The sequence below is a fragment of the Oncorhynchus clarkii genome, chromosome 2, assembly GCF_045791955.1.
Source record: "Oncorhynchus clarkii lewisi isolate Uvic-CL-2024 chromosome 2, UVic_Ocla_1.0, whole genome shotgun sequence".
Taxonomy (NCBI): domain Eukaryota; kingdom Metazoa; phylum Chordata; class Actinopteri; order Salmoniformes; family Salmonidae; genus Oncorhynchus; species Oncorhynchus clarkii.
Genome location: NC_092148.1, coordinates 60,584,012 through 60,602,125, shown reverse-complemented (window position 1 = coordinate 60,602,125; position 18,114 = coordinate 60,584,012). Strand labels below are relative to the sequence as shown.

At 45.8% G+C, this 18,114-nt stretch overlaps 1 protein-coding gene across 1 annotated transcript in view; it reads left to right on the top strand.

Moving 5' to 3' along the window:
* LOC139371084 (cadherin 13, H-cadherin (heart)) overlaps positions 1-18,114 on the top strand; it is a 531,337-nt gene that overhangs the window by 473,070 nt on the left and 40,153 nt on the right. The window contains exon 11 of the mRNA XM_071111141.1: positions 17,200-17,342. Within this exon, the coding sequence (XP_070967242.1) occupies positions 17,200-17,342 (143 nt within the window). The remainder of the gene's footprint in view (positions 1-17,199; positions 17,343-18,114) is intronic.

The following is an 18,114-nucleotide window of genomic DNA, read 5'->3' as shown; positions in this document are numbered from 1 at the left end:
TCTACGTTAATGCTAAGTTCTACGTTAATGCTAAGTTCTATGATAAATTAACTCATCAATAGACAGTTGAACAGCAAGAATTGGAATTGCCATTGCAGCAAAAATTATTTTGGCTGGGTGAACATGGTACGTGTATATATTTTATATGGAGTTATGTGTGTTTCCTCTGTAAAAGCGTTCATTAGCTTGTCCCCCTAACTAGTGTGCATCAATAATATATCATAACAATTTATAAAGTTGGCTACTTTATTGCCGGGCCTTTCAGACCCCTTTTTTATTTTCAATGTCATTCTAATAGAAACGTTTATTAGAAAAGATTACCCTATCATGCACTGGACGGACAATCTTGTACTGCAACGCAAGAATAAAGTTCACAAAATGCAAGGGAGCATGTGGACACAGGTGAAGATCAAGGCAGAGGAAAACTAAAGAGACTAAAACTTGGGCCAGATTCTCTGAGCTATTTAAAAAGCCATATTTCATGCCCATAGACATGGCTGTAGTGGATCCTATGCATAATCTTTTACAAAGGACAGAAAAACACGTTTTTTACCGTCTGGAAGAATATTGGTTTGCTGGATGATGGAATACTAAGAATCATTCAGCTTAAAGTTGATGCACTGAATGCACCTGCAGGCCAACTACCCTCTAAAATCTCATCAGGGTTTTCTCATTTCAGTGCACAACAATGGAGAATTTGGAGTATGCGTTTACTCCTTATTCACTCTTAAGGGACTTGAGGAGGATGTCCATTATGATTGCTGGACCCATTTTGTCAAAGCCTGTATCACCTTATGTACAAGATGTATTACAATGGAGCAAGTTGGAGAGGCTAATCGCCACATGCAACAGTTCAGTGAGAGCTTTGCAAGGTTTTATGGAAAACGGTATTGCGCACCAAATATGCAACTCCATAGTCACTTGAAGAAATGTGTTTTGGACTATGGTCCAGTATATGGTTTCTGGTGCTTTCCGTTTGAACGAGCAAAATGGTTTCATAGGTAAACAGAACACCAACAATTACAGCATCTCAGTTCAGTTAATGAGAAAAGTTTTAACTTCCCAGGAGTTTAAGTGGTTAGTCTGGCCAACTTTGATGAAATTAAAAACTTGTTAGCAGGCGGTCATGAGAAAGATGACATGCATGTAGGTCCTGATGCTACCAAGTACCGGTGTTGAATTTGCAGTGAGCTCAGACATTATTCACCTGCACCCTAAACAGCTGTTTGTCATAGCAAGTGAAGGTAGAAATGATCTGTATAGTGTCTTCACATGAATGTAGCCAAACAAGGATCTCACCATTGTACAGCTGACAGAAAAGCATGATATCAAATCAAAGTTTATTTGTCACGTGCGCCGAATACAACAGGTGTAAACCTTACAGTGAAATGCTTACTTACAGGCTCTAACCAATGGTGCCAAAAAAAGGTGTGTGTGTGTGTGTGTGTGTGTGTGTGTGTGTGTGTGTGTGTGTGTGTGTGTGTGTGTGTGTGTGTGTGTGTGTGTGTGTGTGTGTGTGTGTGTGTGTGTGTGTGTGTGTGTGTGTAGGTAAGTAAAGAAATAAAACAACAGTAGAAAGACATTTGAAAAAAAGAGTAGAAGGCTATATACAGACACCTGTTAGTCAGGCTTATTCAGGTAGTATGTACATGTAGGTATCGTTAAAGTGACTGTACATATATGATGAACAGAGAGCGTAAAAATAGGGGTTGGCGGGTGGTGGGACACAATGCAGATAGCCCGGTTAGCCAATGTGCGGGAGCACTGGTTGGTCTGGCCAATTTAGGTAGTATGTACATGAATGTATTGTTAAAGTGACTAAGCATATAAGATAAACAGAGAGTAGCAGCAGCGTAAAAAGAGGGATTGGGGGGGCACACAATGGCCTGGGTAACCATTGGTTGAGTCTTATGGCTTGGGGGTAAAAACTGTTGAGAAGCCTTTTTGTCCTAGACTTGGCACTCCGGTACCGCTTCCCATGCAGTAGTAGAGAGAACAGTCTATGACTGGGGTGGCTGGGGTCTTTGACAATTTTTCAGGCCTTTCTCTGACACCGCCTGGTGTAGAGGTCCTGGATGACAGGCAGCTTTGCCCCAGTGATGTACTGGGCCGTACGCACTACCCTCTGAAGTGCCTTGCCTCTGAAATGCTCTCGATGTTGCAGCTGTAGAACCTTTTGAGGATCCGAGGACCCATGCCAAATCTTTTTAGTTTCCTGAGGGGGAATAGGCTTTGTCGTGCCCTCTTCACGACTGTCTTGGTGTGTTTGGACCAATGTAGTTTGTTGTTGATGTGGACACCAAGGAATTTGAAGCTCTCAACCTGCTTCACAACAGCCCCGTCGATGAGAATGAGGAAGTGCTCGGTGATCCTTTTCCTGTAGTCCACAATCATCTCCTTAGTCTTGGTTACATTGAGGGATAAGTTGTTATTCTGGCACCACCCGGCCAGGTCTCTGACCTCCTCCCTATAGGGTGTCTCGTCGTTGTCAGTGATCAGGCCTACCAAATTTAATGATGGTGTTGGAGTCGTGCCTGGCCGCGCAGTCGTGGGTGAACAGGGAGTACAGGAGGAGACTGAGCACACACCCCTGGGGAGCTCCAGTGTTGAGGATCAGCGTGGCAGATGTGTTGCTACCTACCCTCACCACCTGGGGGCGGCCTGTCAGGAAATCCAGGATCCAGTTACAGAAGCATGAAGCATGTTGGTATTACAGACTCAATCAGGGACATGTTGAAAATGTCAGTGAAGACAGCTGCCAGTTGGTCAGCACATGCCCAGAGCACACGTCCTGATCCCGCAGCCTTGTGTATGTTGACCTGTTTAAAGGTCTTACGTCGGCTACGGAGAATGTGATCACACAGTCGCCCGGAACAGCTGATGCTCTCATGCATGCCTCAGTGTTGCTTGCCTCGAAGCAAGCATAGAAGTGATTTAGCTCATCTGGTAGGCTCGTGTTACTGGGCAGCCCGCGGCTGTGCTTCCCTTTGTAGTCTGTAATAGTTTGCAAGCCCTGCCACATCCAATGAGAGTCGTAGCCGGTGTAGTATGATTCAATCTTAGCCCTGTATTGACGCTTTGCCTGTTTGATAGTTCGTCGCAGGGCATAGATTTCTTGTAAGCTTCCGGGTTAGAGTCCCGCACCTTGAAAGCGGCAGCTCTACCTTTTAGCTCACTGCGAATGTTGCCTGTAATCCATGGCTTCTGGTTGGGTATGTACGTACAGTCACTGTGGGGACGACATCCTCAATTCACTTATTGATAAAGCCAGTGACTGATGTGGTATATTCCTCAATGTCATCGGAAGAATCCCGGAACATGTTCCAGTCTGTGATAGCAAAGCAGTCCTGTAGTTTAGGATCTGCTTCATCTGACCATTTTTTTTATAGACCGAGTCACTGGTGCTTCCTGCTTTAATTATTGCTTGTAAGCAGGAATCAGGAGGATAAAGTTGTGGTCAGATTTACCAAATGGAGTGCGAGGGAGAGCTTTGTACGCATCTCTGTGTGTGGAGTACAGGTGATCTAGAATTTTTTCCCTCTGGTTGCACATTTAACATGTTGATAGAGATTTTGTAGAACTGATTTAAGTTTCCCTGCATTAAAGTCTCTATCCACTAGGAGCGCCGCCTCTGGGTGAGTGGTTTCCTGTTTGCTTATTTCCTTATACAGCTGACTGAGTGCGGTCTTAGTGCCAGCATCTGTCTGTGGTGGTAAATAAACAGCCACAAAAAGTATAGCTGAGAACTCTCTAGGCAAGTAGTGTGGCCTGCAGTTTATCACAATATACTCAACTTCAGGCGAGCAAAATCTTGAGACTTCCTTAGATTTCGTGCACCAGCTGTTGTTTACAAATATGCACAGACCACGCCCCCCCCCTCGTCTTACCAAAGTGTGCTGTTCTATCCTGCCAGTGCAGTGTGTATCCCGCTAGCTGAATATCCATGTCGTCATTCAGGATATTACAGTTTTTTATGTCCCGTTGGTAGGATATTCGTGATCTTATCTCGTCTAGTTTATTGTCCAATGATTGCACGTTGGCGAGTAATATTGACGGTAACGGCAGCTTTCCTAGTTGTCTTCTGCGGGTCCGGACGAGGCATCCGGCTCTTCGTCCTCTGCGTCGCTTCCTCTTGCGAATAATTGGGATGTCTGCCCTGTGGGTTGTTTGGAGACATGTTTGGAGAGCTTGTAAGCACTGATCAAAGTAGAAGTTATCGTTCATGTGTACTTGCAAAGTGGTTCACCACTGACAGACAGATGCAGAGTTAACTTCTTGACGCTACCCATCCCTTTAGTGGGAGAATTGTCATCAACAACCGCTGAATTGCATAGCGCCGCATTCAAATAATATTACTAAAAATATTTATATTCATGAAATTGCAATATAGCAAAACACAGCTTAGCCTTTTGTTAATCCACCTGTCGTGTCAGATTTTGAAAATATGCTTTTACAGCGAAAGCAATCCAATTGTTTGTATAAGTTTAAGTTTGTTCACTCGACAAAACATTATGAACACCTAGCATCAAGTAGCTTGGTCACAAAAATCAGAAAAGCAATCAAATGAATTGTTTACCTTTGATGATCTTCGGATGTTTTCACTCACAAGACTCCCAGTTACACATTAAATGTTCCTTTTGTTCCATAAAGATTAATTTTCTATCCAAAATACCTCAGTTTGTTTGGCGCGTTTTGTTCAGAAATCCACAGGAAAGAGCGGTCACGACAACGCAGACATTACAAATAGTATCCGTAATGTCCACAGAAACATGTCAAACGTTTTTTATAATCAATCCTCAGGTTGTTTTTAAAATATATAATCGATAATATATCAACCGCAACTTTTTTTTTCAGTAGGAGAGGGAGAGTAGCAATGGCTGCCCAAACTCTGTTGCGCCAAGCAAAACGCTGCTGGCACCTGGCCATACAATGATGCGATGTTATCTTTCTCGCTAATTTTTCAAAATAAAAGCCTAAAACTATGTCTAAAGACTGTTAACACCTTGAGGAAGCGATAGGAAAAGGAATCTGGTTGATATCCCTTTAAATGGAGCAAAGGCAGGCTATGGAACATGGAGTTTTCAAAATAGGGTTTCGCCTGCAGTATCAGTTCTGTTATACTCACAGACAATATTTTGACAGTTTTGGAAACTTTTGGAAACTTTCAACATCATTTCAAGGACCCTGTTGAGGTTTGGGGCACAGCATTAGGATCTATACCAGAGGCACAGTGTATTCCAGTTCAAAGAATTATGAAGCTCTGTGCATATGCCGGTATAAAGTGCAGTTTGACAGGACTACAGAGACAGTAACTGGCATTAGGCTACTTGGAGGGAAAACTATGAGAAATCAAGGGGCCTAGCATTGGGAATTTGAGAGCAAAGCTACTGTTTATTTCTTAAATTGTAGCGGTAAGAAATATTTGATTACTCATCATTGTGTTTATTTTATAAAGTGTATCATATCTTCTATATGTTTTATTATCCATTTTTTATATGGAAATGTGCATTGTCCTGTGAAACTGCTTGGGATGTTAAAATTCCATTTGTCAACCAGCCTTTTTAGCTTAACATTTAATCAGTGACGCCTTTTGTGTTTTACGTTTTCTGATAGCATTTTATGTATTTTATTGCTGTGCTTGTTTTTTTGTTTTATTGTTTTAAGTGTGTTGCTATTTTAAATGTAAGTTTGATATTGGATCTTCAATTGACGATTGTATGAATCTAGACTCTAGACTATGAACTAGGTTATAGGCCTACTAAATGTATGTTTGGGGTAGATTGCTTGCTGAGTTGAACTGGGGCGTAATATGAGGACAATAGACAAGGTGTTAGGGCTTATTAGCATGTGTAAAGTTCCATGACCTTCCAGAGCCATCTAATCAAGAGCGATTAAGCTCTGTTTTTATTCTGACTTCTCAATACTGAGCTTCTACTTCTTATCATTAAACATATTCTGACTTACATGTACTCACTCGGAAACAGGCCATATTACGCAGTGTGTCTGACAGCTGATTGATGGCCAGTCACATTGTGTTTATTTTGCCCACTCGGCCCGTCACATTTACTTCCTTACTACAGCCCTGCTATTGTGCTGATATGGAATAGAAATATGACCTGGTGTGACAAAGGCAATTTCTCCTGTGGGCCAGAGCAGAGCCGTGTTAGGCTGGGCAGCATGGGGGCACATGTGGCTGTAATTTTCCTATCAGACCCTGAGTGGATGTCTTGATGACAAAGTTTTCTGATTATAGCTGCAGTTCTCTCAGGGGCAGACTAGATCAACGCCAACTGACATCTCTCTCTTTTCACCCTTTTATCAACTAACAAGTAGGCATGTTTTTTCACAGTCCTGCTTAGACATCCGAGGTTATTAGACTCATTGTCAGCAGAGTAGCAGACAGTCAGAATGAAATGAAGAGAGCGTGAACAAGGTAGTGGAGGAAGAAGGCAAAGAAAGAATGAAGAGAGTGCTGCCCGGCACTCTGTAATTATTCCTTCATCCACAGTCCTCTGCACTGTTATCTCTTCCTCCCTCATTCCTGCTCAGCGAGTTCTGAATTCTGATGAAGTCTACAGACTGCCGAGGCCCAAAAACAGGTCCTGAACTTCTGGGGAATTTCAAATGTACTAATGGCTGCCCTCAAATGTCTTTTTCACATACAGTAGCTCACTGATAGAGGGTAGTATTATCATTGGCTTCTTGCCCTCTGATTCTTTCAGCCAGTAAGTCACTGATCACTGCTGTCTGGAAGTGGAGAGAGGGAGCATGATTAGTGGCTTTGAAGTGTGCTGCCAAAACATCAGACCTCAGAAGTATGCACTTGTCTAAGTCACAGTGCACTCAGGATAGTCAAGGTGAGGTACATTGGCACTTTGAATCACTTCCAGACAGGTTGTGTGAGCGTGTGTGTGTGTGTGTGTGTGTGTGTTTGTGTGTGTGTGTGTGTGTGTGTGTTTACCTGTGTTTGCCTGTGTTGAATCCAGTTAGCAACGTGCATGACCCGCCCACCTGAGGATCTGTCTTTTTCTGGCATCTATTTCCTGTGTTTGAGGGACGCAAAATCCACTTGTCACTTAAATCTCGCTGGATTGATTGCTTTCATTTTACTCCTGCGACACTTTCATACTCCTGCTTGTGCCAGACTTTTTTTCCCGTTAATGTTACGACTACGTACACGTTTGTAATGACCAGTCAAACACACCCCGATAATAGCTGAAATGGGCTCAATACATTGTCTTTCTGTTGCATCTATAATGCTATAGCTTCGTCTGGATTTAAGGCATCGCCTCGACACATCATAAGACGAGAAGAAAGATAATTTTATTTTAATGGGTGTACATTTTTTGTGGAATTGAAAAAAGTTACAATTGAATACAACTGAAATGTTTCCATATTAGATGTCTTGAAATGAAAGCAACTTCTGAAAAAGAACACTCGGTTTATAGTGACATTATGTCTAATATCTGAAAACATTTAAAGTATGCATAGATAGGAGCAAACTAGAGCCTAGCGTGTTGATTTTTAATCTGAGGGTATCCTGCTATTGACACACTTGTTTAATTATGCAAGAGAACATGACAACAACAGTAATTAATGAGGCAGTCTAGACAGCGCAGTGAGTGCAGGTACAGTAGGGTAGACAGAGAAAGTAGGGTAGATAGAGACAGCAGTCTAGACAGCGCAGTGAATGCAGGTACAGAAGGCCTAGACAGAGCAGGTAGAGTAGACAGAGCAGGTAGGGTAGACAGAGCAGGTAGGATGGGCAGAGCAGGTAGGGTGGACAGAGCAGGTAGGGTAGACAGAGCAGGTAGGGTAGACAGAGAAAGTAGGGTAGACAGAGACAGCAGTCTAGACAGCACAGTGAATGCAGGTACAGTAGGCCTAGACAGAGCAGGTAGGGTAGACAGAGCGGGTAGAGTAGACAGAGCAGGTAGGGTAGACAGAGCAGGTAGGATGGACAGAGCAGGGAGGGTAGACAGAGCAGGTAGGGTAGACAGAGCAGGTAGGTAGACAGAGCAGGCAGGTAGACAGAGCAGGCAGGGTAGTCAGAGCAGGCAGGGTAGACAGAGCAGGTAGGGTAGACAGAGCAGGTAGGGTAGACGGAGCAGGTAGGATAGAGAGAGCAGGTAGGGTAGACAGAGCAGGGAGGGTAGACAGAGCAGGTAGGGTAGACAGAGCAGGTAGGGTGGACCGAGCAGGTAGGATGGACAGAGCAGGTAGGATGGACAGAGCAGGTAGGGTGGACAGAGCAGGTAGGGTGGACGGAGCAGGTAGGGTGGACGGAGCAGGTAGGGTAGACAGAGCAGGTAGGGTAGACAGAGCAGGTAAGGTAGACAGAGCAGGTAGACAGAGCAGGGAGGGTAGACAGAGCAGGTAGGATGGACAGAGCAGGTAGGATGGACAGAGCAGGTAGGATGGACAGAGCAGGTAGGGTGGACAGAGCAGGTAGGGTGGACGGAGCAGGGAGGGTAGACAGAGCAGGTAGGGTAGACAGAGCAGGTAAGGTAGACAGAGCAGGTAGGGTAGACAGAGCAGGGAGGGTAGACAGAGCAGGTAGGGTAGACAGAGCAGGTAGGGTGGACAGAGCAGGTAGGGTGGACAGAGCAGGTAGGGTAGACATAGCAGGTAGGATGGACGGAGCAGGTAGGGTGGACGAAGCAGGTTGGGTAGACAGGGCAGGTAGGATGGACAGAGCAGGTAGGGTGGACGGAGCAGTTAGGGTAGACAGAGCAGGTAGGATGGGCAGAGCAGGTAGGGTGGACAGAGCAGGTAGGGTAGACAGAGGAGGTAGGGTAGACAGAGAAAGTAGGGTAGACAGAGACAGCAGTCTAGACAGCACAGTGAATGCAGGTACAGTAGGCCTAGACAGAGCAGGTAGGGTAGACAGAGCGGGTAGAGTAGACAGAGCAGGTAGGGTAGACAGAGCAGGTAGGATGGACAGAGCAGGGAGGGTAGACAGAGCAGGTAGGGTAGACAGAGCAGGTAGGTAGACAGAGCAGGCAGGTAGACAGAGCAGGCAGGGTAGTCAGAGCAGGCAGGGTAGACAGAGCAGGTAGGGTAGACAGAGCAGGTAGGGTAGACGGAGCAGGTAGGATAGAGAGAGCAGGTAGGGTAGACAGAGCAGGGAGGGTAGACAGAGCAGGTAGGGTAGACAGAGCAGGTAGGGTGGACCGAGCAGGTAGGATGGACAGAGCAGGTAGGATGGACAGAGCAGGTAGAGTGGACAGAGCAGGTAGGGTGGACGGAGCAGGTAGGGTGGACGGAGCAGGTAGGGTAGACAGAGCAGGTAGGGTAGACAGAGCAGGTAAGGTAGACAGAGCAGGTAGGGTAGACAGAGCAGGGAGGGTAGACAGAGCAGGTAGGATGGACAGAGCAGGTAGGATGGACAGAGCAGGTAGGATGGACAGAGCAGGTAGGGTGGACAGAGCAGGTAGGGTGGACGGAGCAGGTAGGATGGACAGAGCAGGTAGGATGGACAGAGCAGGTAGGATGGACAGAGCAGGTAGGGTGGACGGAGCAGGTAGGGTGGACGGAGCAGGTAGGGTAGACAGAGCAGGTAGGGTAGACAGAGCAGGTAAGGTAGACAGAGCAGGTAGGGTAGACAGAGCAGGGAGGGTAGACAGAGCAGGTAGGATGGACAGAGCAGGTAGGATGGACAGAGCAGGTAGGATGGACAGAGCAGGTAGGGTGGACAGAGCAGGTAGGGTGGACGGAGCAGGGAGGGTAGACAGAGCAGGTAGGGTAGACAGAGCAGGTAAGGTAGACAGAGCAGGTAGGGTAGACAGAGCAGGGAGGGTAGACAGAGCAGGTAGGGTAGACAGAGCAGGTAGGGTGGACAGAGCAGGTAGGGTGGACAGAGCAGGTAGGGTAGACATAGCAGGTAGGATGGACGGAGCAGGTAGGGTGGACGAAGCAGGTTGGGTAGACAGGGCAGGTAGGATGGACAGAGCAGGTAGGGTGGACGGAGCAGGTAGGGTAGACAGAGCAGGGAGGGTAGACAGAGGAAGTCTTTGGTGTTTGCAGCCCTGTTCCACCCTTTATGTTAATTTAGAATACATGCAAATACACCCAGTGTATTTATTCAAAGTAGGCACATATAATTGTTTTAGTATAACACAAAACACAAATACAATACCTGATATCATTACAAAATGTATATATGAGTGCATTCTTAGAATAGAAAAGTGGCATTTTACAATTAATGTCATTCCTGAATTCCTGCCAAAATCCCTGAACTCCATTAATTATTTGTCCAGTAAAATGTTTGATGTGCTATAATTCAGTCAATATCTGATGGATAAAAATAAATCATCCATTGTCCAACTGTTGCCCCTATTAGAATTGTTTTTAAAACCTTTCAACAATTTTGATGAACATTGGATTTGCAATCTTGATCATCGCAGTCCTCCCATGTTATTTAAAATGGCTGATATATGTATTAGCATCTCACCCCATACAACACATCAGTGAGGAAGCCTGTAGCATTATCCCTTCCCCACTTCTTCCACCTGTACCAGCAGCAAACAGCCCCCAGGCTCCAGCGCCCCAGCCTGAGACGGAGAGGCACAGAGGGGGGCATCAATATGCAACACACCTCTGGAAATCTACTTGGTTGACACAGCGTAAAAAAGCGCAAGGGGGACAAAGATAAATGAGTTAGTGCCTATTTCAGCATTTTTTACTGGAGACCTAGCAGATCTGTGGCTTGTAGATGTGGACCTGTGCATGGCTCCCTGAGCAGGCCAGGGGTTTGGTGTTGCACTGATTACTGTCTCCTAGCTCTACCCATCTAGCACGGGGGCCGGATTAGGAGGCGCGCAGAGCAGAGAGTAGTGGGGTCTGTCAGATGGGATGTGACGTACAGTAGGAGTCAGCGTTTCCCTCCAGCTGCTGGGGACATTTACAACATCACTCCTGTCACAGGAAACACTAATGAACATAGGACCCCATGCTGCACTGGAACAGATGTTAGATACACATCCATACTGTAGCTATACACTTACTAACTTACATACACACATCCATACTGTAGCTATACACTTACTAACTTACAGCATACACACATCCATACTGTAGCTATACACTTACTAACTTACAGCATACACACATCCATACTGTAGCTATACACTTACTAACTTCCATACACACATTCTGTACTGTATTTACAGGTGTGGTCAAATATATTGGCACCCTTGCTGCATGATTCAATATTTATTCTAAAAACGTTTGGTGTTTACACATGTATTTGTGTGATTTACAACGAAACAGGAACAAGAAAGAGGAAAAATCTAAATTGAAATTGAGATTTTTCACTTTGAAGTCAAAAATGGCCTGGACTAAATTATAAATCATTCTAATTAATTATAGTTTACTGTGTAATTTATCTCACCTGTGGTAAGTTGCAGATGCCTACAGTTAAAAAATAGTAATTCAACCAGTTTTGAAAATAAAAATATAACATTTTCTCTACAGTGCACTTAGTCTTTAATTTAACAAATGGTCTTATCCAATGCACTTACGATAAGTGTATTTGAATGAGGATTTACTTAGTACAAGCTTTCTCAGAAATACTTACTGTCAGTAACAATGGTACCAATCAGATCTCTCTCTCTCTCTTTTCCTCTCTCTCTCTCTGTCTGTCACGCACACACACGCACGCACGCACGCACACACACACACACACACACACACACACACACACACACACACACACACACACACACACACACACACACACACACACACACACACACACACACACACACACACAGGCATACTGTATGCATAACCATATGCATCTGATGCAATGGTAGTGTAATAGTTGATCCTAAAGGGGTCTCAACCTCATGCAGAGATAGCTATGTGAACTGTGTGGGTGAGCAGATTTCTCATAAAGAGTGCTGCTGCGTTGTCTTAACGTCCTCTCTCAGGGTGTCACCGTCGTTATCCTAGAATAGACTGCATCTTCCTGTGATGTAGGAGAAGCTCCCTTGACTGGGCTGTCCTGGGTCCTGAAAGATCTGAGTCCTATAAGGTGGCCCCAGGGAGGCTCTAACCGTCAGACTCAGTTCTCGGTAGAGTAGGGTCAGGCCTGGATTTGCCTTACAGCACCGGAGAGGAATTCTGCCGCTCAAGCAGAAATAATGTGAGCAAATCAACTTGCTATTGGGTATTTTACAGTGCAAGCAGAAAGTACAGGCAATTTCTGGCTCCAATCTTTTCTCATTTGTGTGTGAGCGTGTATGTGTGTTTGTAGTGAGCGAGAGAGAGAGGCAGAGGAGGAAGAGAGAGAGAAGGATAAAAGGAAAATTCTAGATGTAGATGTAAGTGATTATTTGGACAATTGGCTGTGACAATTTGCAATGTTGCTGATAAACATGTACCCTGTATGAGAAAGATGTTTTTTTTATTTGCATAATGTCTTTTTAATGTCTCTCTAATGACCTTAAGAGAAGGTTAATGGTCCCTGTGTTTGTACACGTTGTGCTGCCTCATTTGTGGTTACCATGGAGCGAGGGTGATCCAGTACCATAACCTGGCCTCACAGGGCTGCTCTTAATGCTAGGCACTCACTATAGAGACTAGAGAGGTAGCGAGGGAACATGTTGTGCATCACCAAGGTGTACAATAATATTACAGTATGTGTTGGTGTCACTTACTGTATGTCTAGAGCAGGGGCGTGGAAGGAGAAAGCATCTGTTATGCATTACTACTACTAAGTTTGTGTTTGAGTCCCTCTGCTGCTTATGCATTAGAAATCTGAAGTTTACGTACACCTTAGCCAAATACATTTAAACTCAGTTTTTAACAATTCATGATATTTAATCCTAGTAAACATTCCCTTTCTTAGGTCAGTTAGGATCACCACTTATTTGAAAAATGTGAAATGTCAGAATAATAGTAGAGAGAATGATTTATTTCAGCTTTTATTTCTTTCATCACATTCCCAGTTGATCAGAAGTTTACATATAACTTCAACTTTACATGGGAACTGAGGTTTAAATTCCTGGAAAGAAAATAAATAATGGCATACGATTTTGTTGAGTGATTGGTTTGGAGTGTTTTTATGCTGTATTTGTGGAGGTCCCCCTCTCATAGCATCATTCTGATACATACTGTATCTGATTAGCATCAGTGGCTGAGACTCTGATGTGTCAGAGCCCTGTCTCTGTCCTGTCTGATGTGGCAGAGCCCTGTCTCTGTCCTGTTTGATGTGGCAGAGCCCTGTCTCTGTCCTGTCTGATGTGGCAGAGCCCTGTCTCTGTCCTGTCTGATGTGGCAGAACCCTGTCTCATTCAGCTGGAGAAGACAGACAGTAAGACAGGGCCATCCCCAGCTGGAGCGGACAAAAAAATAGGACAGACAGGGCAGATCAGGGTAGGCAGGGAGGGCAGAGCAGAGCAGGGCAGACCAGGAGCAAGGCAGACCAGCCTAGATTGGTTCTCAATTAGAGGCAGCTGTCTATCGTTGTCTCTGAGTGGGAACCATATTTAGGCAGCCATATTCTGTGGGTATTTTGTGGGTGATTGTCTATGTCTATGTTAGTTGCTTGTGTCAGCACAGTTCTTATTATAGCTTCACGGTCATTATTCGTTTATTGTTTTGTATTCAGTGTGCAGTGCTTTCTTTATTAAAACATCATCATGAACACATACCACGCTGCATTTTGGTCCGCTTCTTACGACGATCGAGACAGAATCACCCACCACTACAGGACCAAGCAGCGTGGTGACAGGCAGCGGCAGCAGGAGCAGCGTAATCAGGACTTGGGAGCGAGATCTGGACGAGGTCACTACTTGGGAGGAGATAGACAGGTGGGCGGCCGACCCAGGGAGAGTGCGGAGCCCACCTGGGATTCTCTGGAGCAGTGTGAGGAGGGATACTGGCGAATGGAGTCAGCGGTAGGAAGCCCGAGAGGCAGCCCCAAAAATGTATTGGGGGGGGGGGGGGGGGACACAGGGAGTGTGGCTAAGGCAGGTAGGAGTCCTGCGCCAGCTTCCCGTGCTTACCGGAGTGAGAGAGGGCGTTGTACTGGTCAGGCACCGTGTTATGCGGTGGAGCGCACGGTGTCCCCAGTACGCGTGCTTAGCCCGGTGCGGTACATTCCAGCTCCTCGTATCGGCCGGGCTAGGTTGAACATTGAGCCAGGTGCCATGAAGCCGGCTAAACGCATCTGGTCTCCAGTGCGTCTCGTTGGGCCGGCATACATGGCACCAGCCTTGCGCATGGTGTCCCTGGTTCGCCTGCACAGCCCAGTGCGGGCTATTCCACCTTGCCGCACTGGGCGGGCTACGGGGAGCATTCAACCAGGTAAGGTTGGGCAGGCTTGGTGCTCGAGACCTCCAGTACGCCTTCTCGGGCCGGTCTATCCGGTGCCATCTCCACGCACCGGCCCTCCGGTGGCAGCCCCTCGCACCAGGCTTCCTGTGCGCGTCCAGAGCCCAGTACTCCCTGTTCCTCCTCCTCGCACTCGCCCTGAGGTGCGTGTCCTCGGCCCAGTACCACCAGTGCCGGCACCACGCACCGGGCCTACAGTGCGCCTCGTCTGTTCAGCGCCGCCAGAGCCTTCCTCCTGTCCTGAGCCGCCAGAGTCTCCCATCTGTTCTGAGCCGCCAGAGCCGCCAGTCTGCAAGGAGCCGCCAGAGCCGCCAGTCTGCAAGGATCCGCCAGAGCCGCCAGTCAGCCAGGATCCGCCGGAGCCGCCAGTCAGCCAGGATCCGCCGGAGCCGCCAGTCAGCCAGGATCTGCCAGAGTCGTCAGCCAGTCCGGAGTTGGGTTGCCAGTCCTAGGTTGGCGGCGAGGGTCGCCGTTCCTAGGAGACCACAAAAGCGGACTAAGACTGGTGGAGTGGGGTCCATTTCCAGCGCCAGAGCCGCCACCATGGACAGACGCCCACCCAGACCCTCCCCTATAGGTTCAGGTGTGCGGCCAGGAGTCCGCACCTTTGGGGGGGGGGGGGGGGGGGTACTGTCACACCCTGACCTTAGTATTCTTTGTTTTCCTTGTTATTTTGGTTAGGTCAGGGTGTGACATGTGATGTATGTGTTTTGTCTTGTCTAGGGGTTTTGTATGTTTATGGGGCTGTTTCCTTTCTAGGTAAATTGTATGTCTATGGTTGCCTAGATTGGTTCTCAATTAGAGGCAGCTGTCTATTGTTGTCTCTGAGTGGGAACCATATTTAGGCAGCCATATTCTGTGGGTATTTTGTGGGTGATTGTCTATGTCTATGTTAGTTGCTTGTGTCAGCGCAGTTCTTATTATAGCTTCACGGTCATTATTCGTTTATTGTTTTGTATTCAGTGTGCAGTGCTTTCTTTATTAAAACATCATCATGAACACATACCACGCTGCATTTTGGTCCGCTTCTTACGACGATCGTGACAAGAGCAGGGCAGACCAGAGCAGGGCAGACCAGAGCAGGGCAGACCAGAGCCACACTGGCCACACTCATGTAGATATAGAGAGACATATCATACATATCTGTCTAAATCAGACAATCAGGTGGAAGAATGACTTCCTTTCTAGGCTCCAATCCTTCAAAAACACAGTGATGTTTCGGAAAACGGGTGGGGGAAAACCTTTTATATGTTTTATCATTTAAGCTGCAACCGAATAGATTCTATCAACAAATAGGCTTGCAGTCAATACAAACCATTGAACAATGTATTACTGGATCAAGTGACTATCTGTGTACCCAAAGCAGCAGGATAATCATCTTGTTTTCGCCTCTTTCCAAGCAATGAGCTTCTCTGTGTGTGTATGTATTGTTGTGTGATGCCTGGTGGTGATGGAGGACTGATAACCAGGAAGTAAGTGTGTGTGTGTGTGTGTGTGTGTGTGTGTGTGTGTGTGTGTGTGTGTGTGTGTGTGTGTGTGTGTGTGTGTGTGTGTGTGTGTGTGTGTGTGTGTGTGTGTGTGTGTGTGTGTGTGTGTGTGTGTGTGTGTGTGTGTGTGCGTGTGTGCGTGCGTGCGCGTGCGTGCGTGCGCGCGCGTGCGTGCGCGCGCGTGCGTGTTAGATGTGTTTACTGATGGGAGAATGGGGACATATTGGGGTTAATGACCTGTGAGAATGTTTAAGCTGGGTTCTGATTTCTCATTCTACTATAAAATGAGCTGTGTGCACAGTCCGTGTGTGTGTGTGTGTGTGTGTGTGTCAGTCTGTTTGTGTGAAAGTATGTGTCTGTTTTGTTTCTTGCTATCTCTTTCCATATGCATGCAATCTGTCTGTGGTAATGTGTGTGTGGGTGTACACTGTACAGTACTGTATATCCGGTCATGTCAGGTGCATGCGTTTTAAATGCGGTATGTTGTTGTGGTAATTTAATAGGTGCATGGTGGGAGATAGGAATAGGGAGATAGAGGAGAGGTGTTATTTCTCTTGTGGTGTAGGTGTGAGTAGAGGTTGATTACAAAGCCATTTCCAAGGCGTTGTCTCGCTCTGTTAGCAGAAGAGCTCAGTTTCAAAGACAATTTGTCTATCACTGAGAACACTTTGTGTGTTTGCCGGGTGTGCTTGCGTGCTTGCGTGTGTGTGTGTGTGTGTGTGTGTGTGCGTGTGTGTGTGTGTGTGTGTGTGTAAAAGCACAAAGGTGCATGTGGAGTGTTTACTGGTAAACTTAAAGGGGTAAGAGGTGCTAAAGAGAGCGTGTGTGTGTTTAGTACCTCTGGGTGTGTGTATGGGATGGGGATTGGCCACTAAATCAGCGGTGTGTGACATGAACACAGATGAGAAGCCCCAGAGGCATGTCTCCATTCCCTAGCCAATCACAATGCACCTCCCATCACCTGGCGCTCAGGATCACATTAGCAGGGTATTGGAGGCCTCATACTTCAGCCACTTTCCACACAAACTAGGTCATTTTTCTCTGAGAAGGTACCAGAGTTCATTCATCAAACTCACAGTCCAACTACAGTGTCCACAGACATACACAGCCGTCCACTCAACCTCACCCTCACCTCATACACACTTCAGATACAGTACATGCAGTCTTGTCATGCTGTGATTCAAAAGCTTTGTATCTTTGATAGTTATTGTCCACTCAGTATCTCTTCATAGAAAAATTGATTATTTTTCAATTGCACTTACTATTTATTATCGGATAGGCATGTCTACAATGCTTGAATATATTGTATAGTGTCGTACCATGGTATTACCCTGAATATATTCTGATCAGCTGTCATCTGTTCCCTGTTCAGGTTTGCGGTCCTGAGAGACCCGGCTAACTGGCTCAGCGTGAACCCAGTCAGAGGCACGGTGAACACCTCCGCCAATCTGGACCGCGAGTCGCCTTACGTTCACGACAACAAATACACAGCCATCTTTATGGCCACAGACAACGGTAAGTGATACATTCAATACGTCTCTGTTCATTGTGATTAAAAGTCCTCATACAAATGCTGTAGTACAGGGGTGTCAAACTCATTTTGACCTGCGGGCCCATTCGGTCCTCACCGGGCCGTACTTTACCCTCATGGTAACACTTTACTTCACACCCAGCAGAATAACACATTATGACTCTGTCATAACCATTTCATAACGGCTGACATAACTTGTCATAACCTGACATAATATGGTCATAACACTCTCATGACCCATATATTTACACCTGTTATATTGCGTTATGAATGCTTACGACACCTACATAAGAGTCAAAACCCACATTTATTCAAATCTCTTTTTTCCCTGCCAAGAAGTTTCATTTTGTTTGAGAGTTTGTTTCTTAAGTCCTTTGTTGTTGTTGTAATGAATTGTTTACAATCATGTTTTTTTCCCTCATATTTGAAATAACTTGTAGAAATAAACTTTATGACACTTTCATGAAGCATTATGACCATCCTGTGTCACTTTACTTGGACTAAGAAAATACACTTTATCACACTGTCAAGAAGCATTATGACCATCATTATCATATAAACCAGAATGGCCTATCACATACAACCCCTTATGTCAGTCATCAATCCACGGTCTCATCTACCCAGCCAGGCACTTTATAAACTTGATCTCCACTATAAAAAGCATCTAGACATTATCTCACATTTATTTTAGACTAACATTTAGTTTTTAACAGTGGAGATTTGTATAAACCTTGCTTTCTGTCTCTCTGACAATCG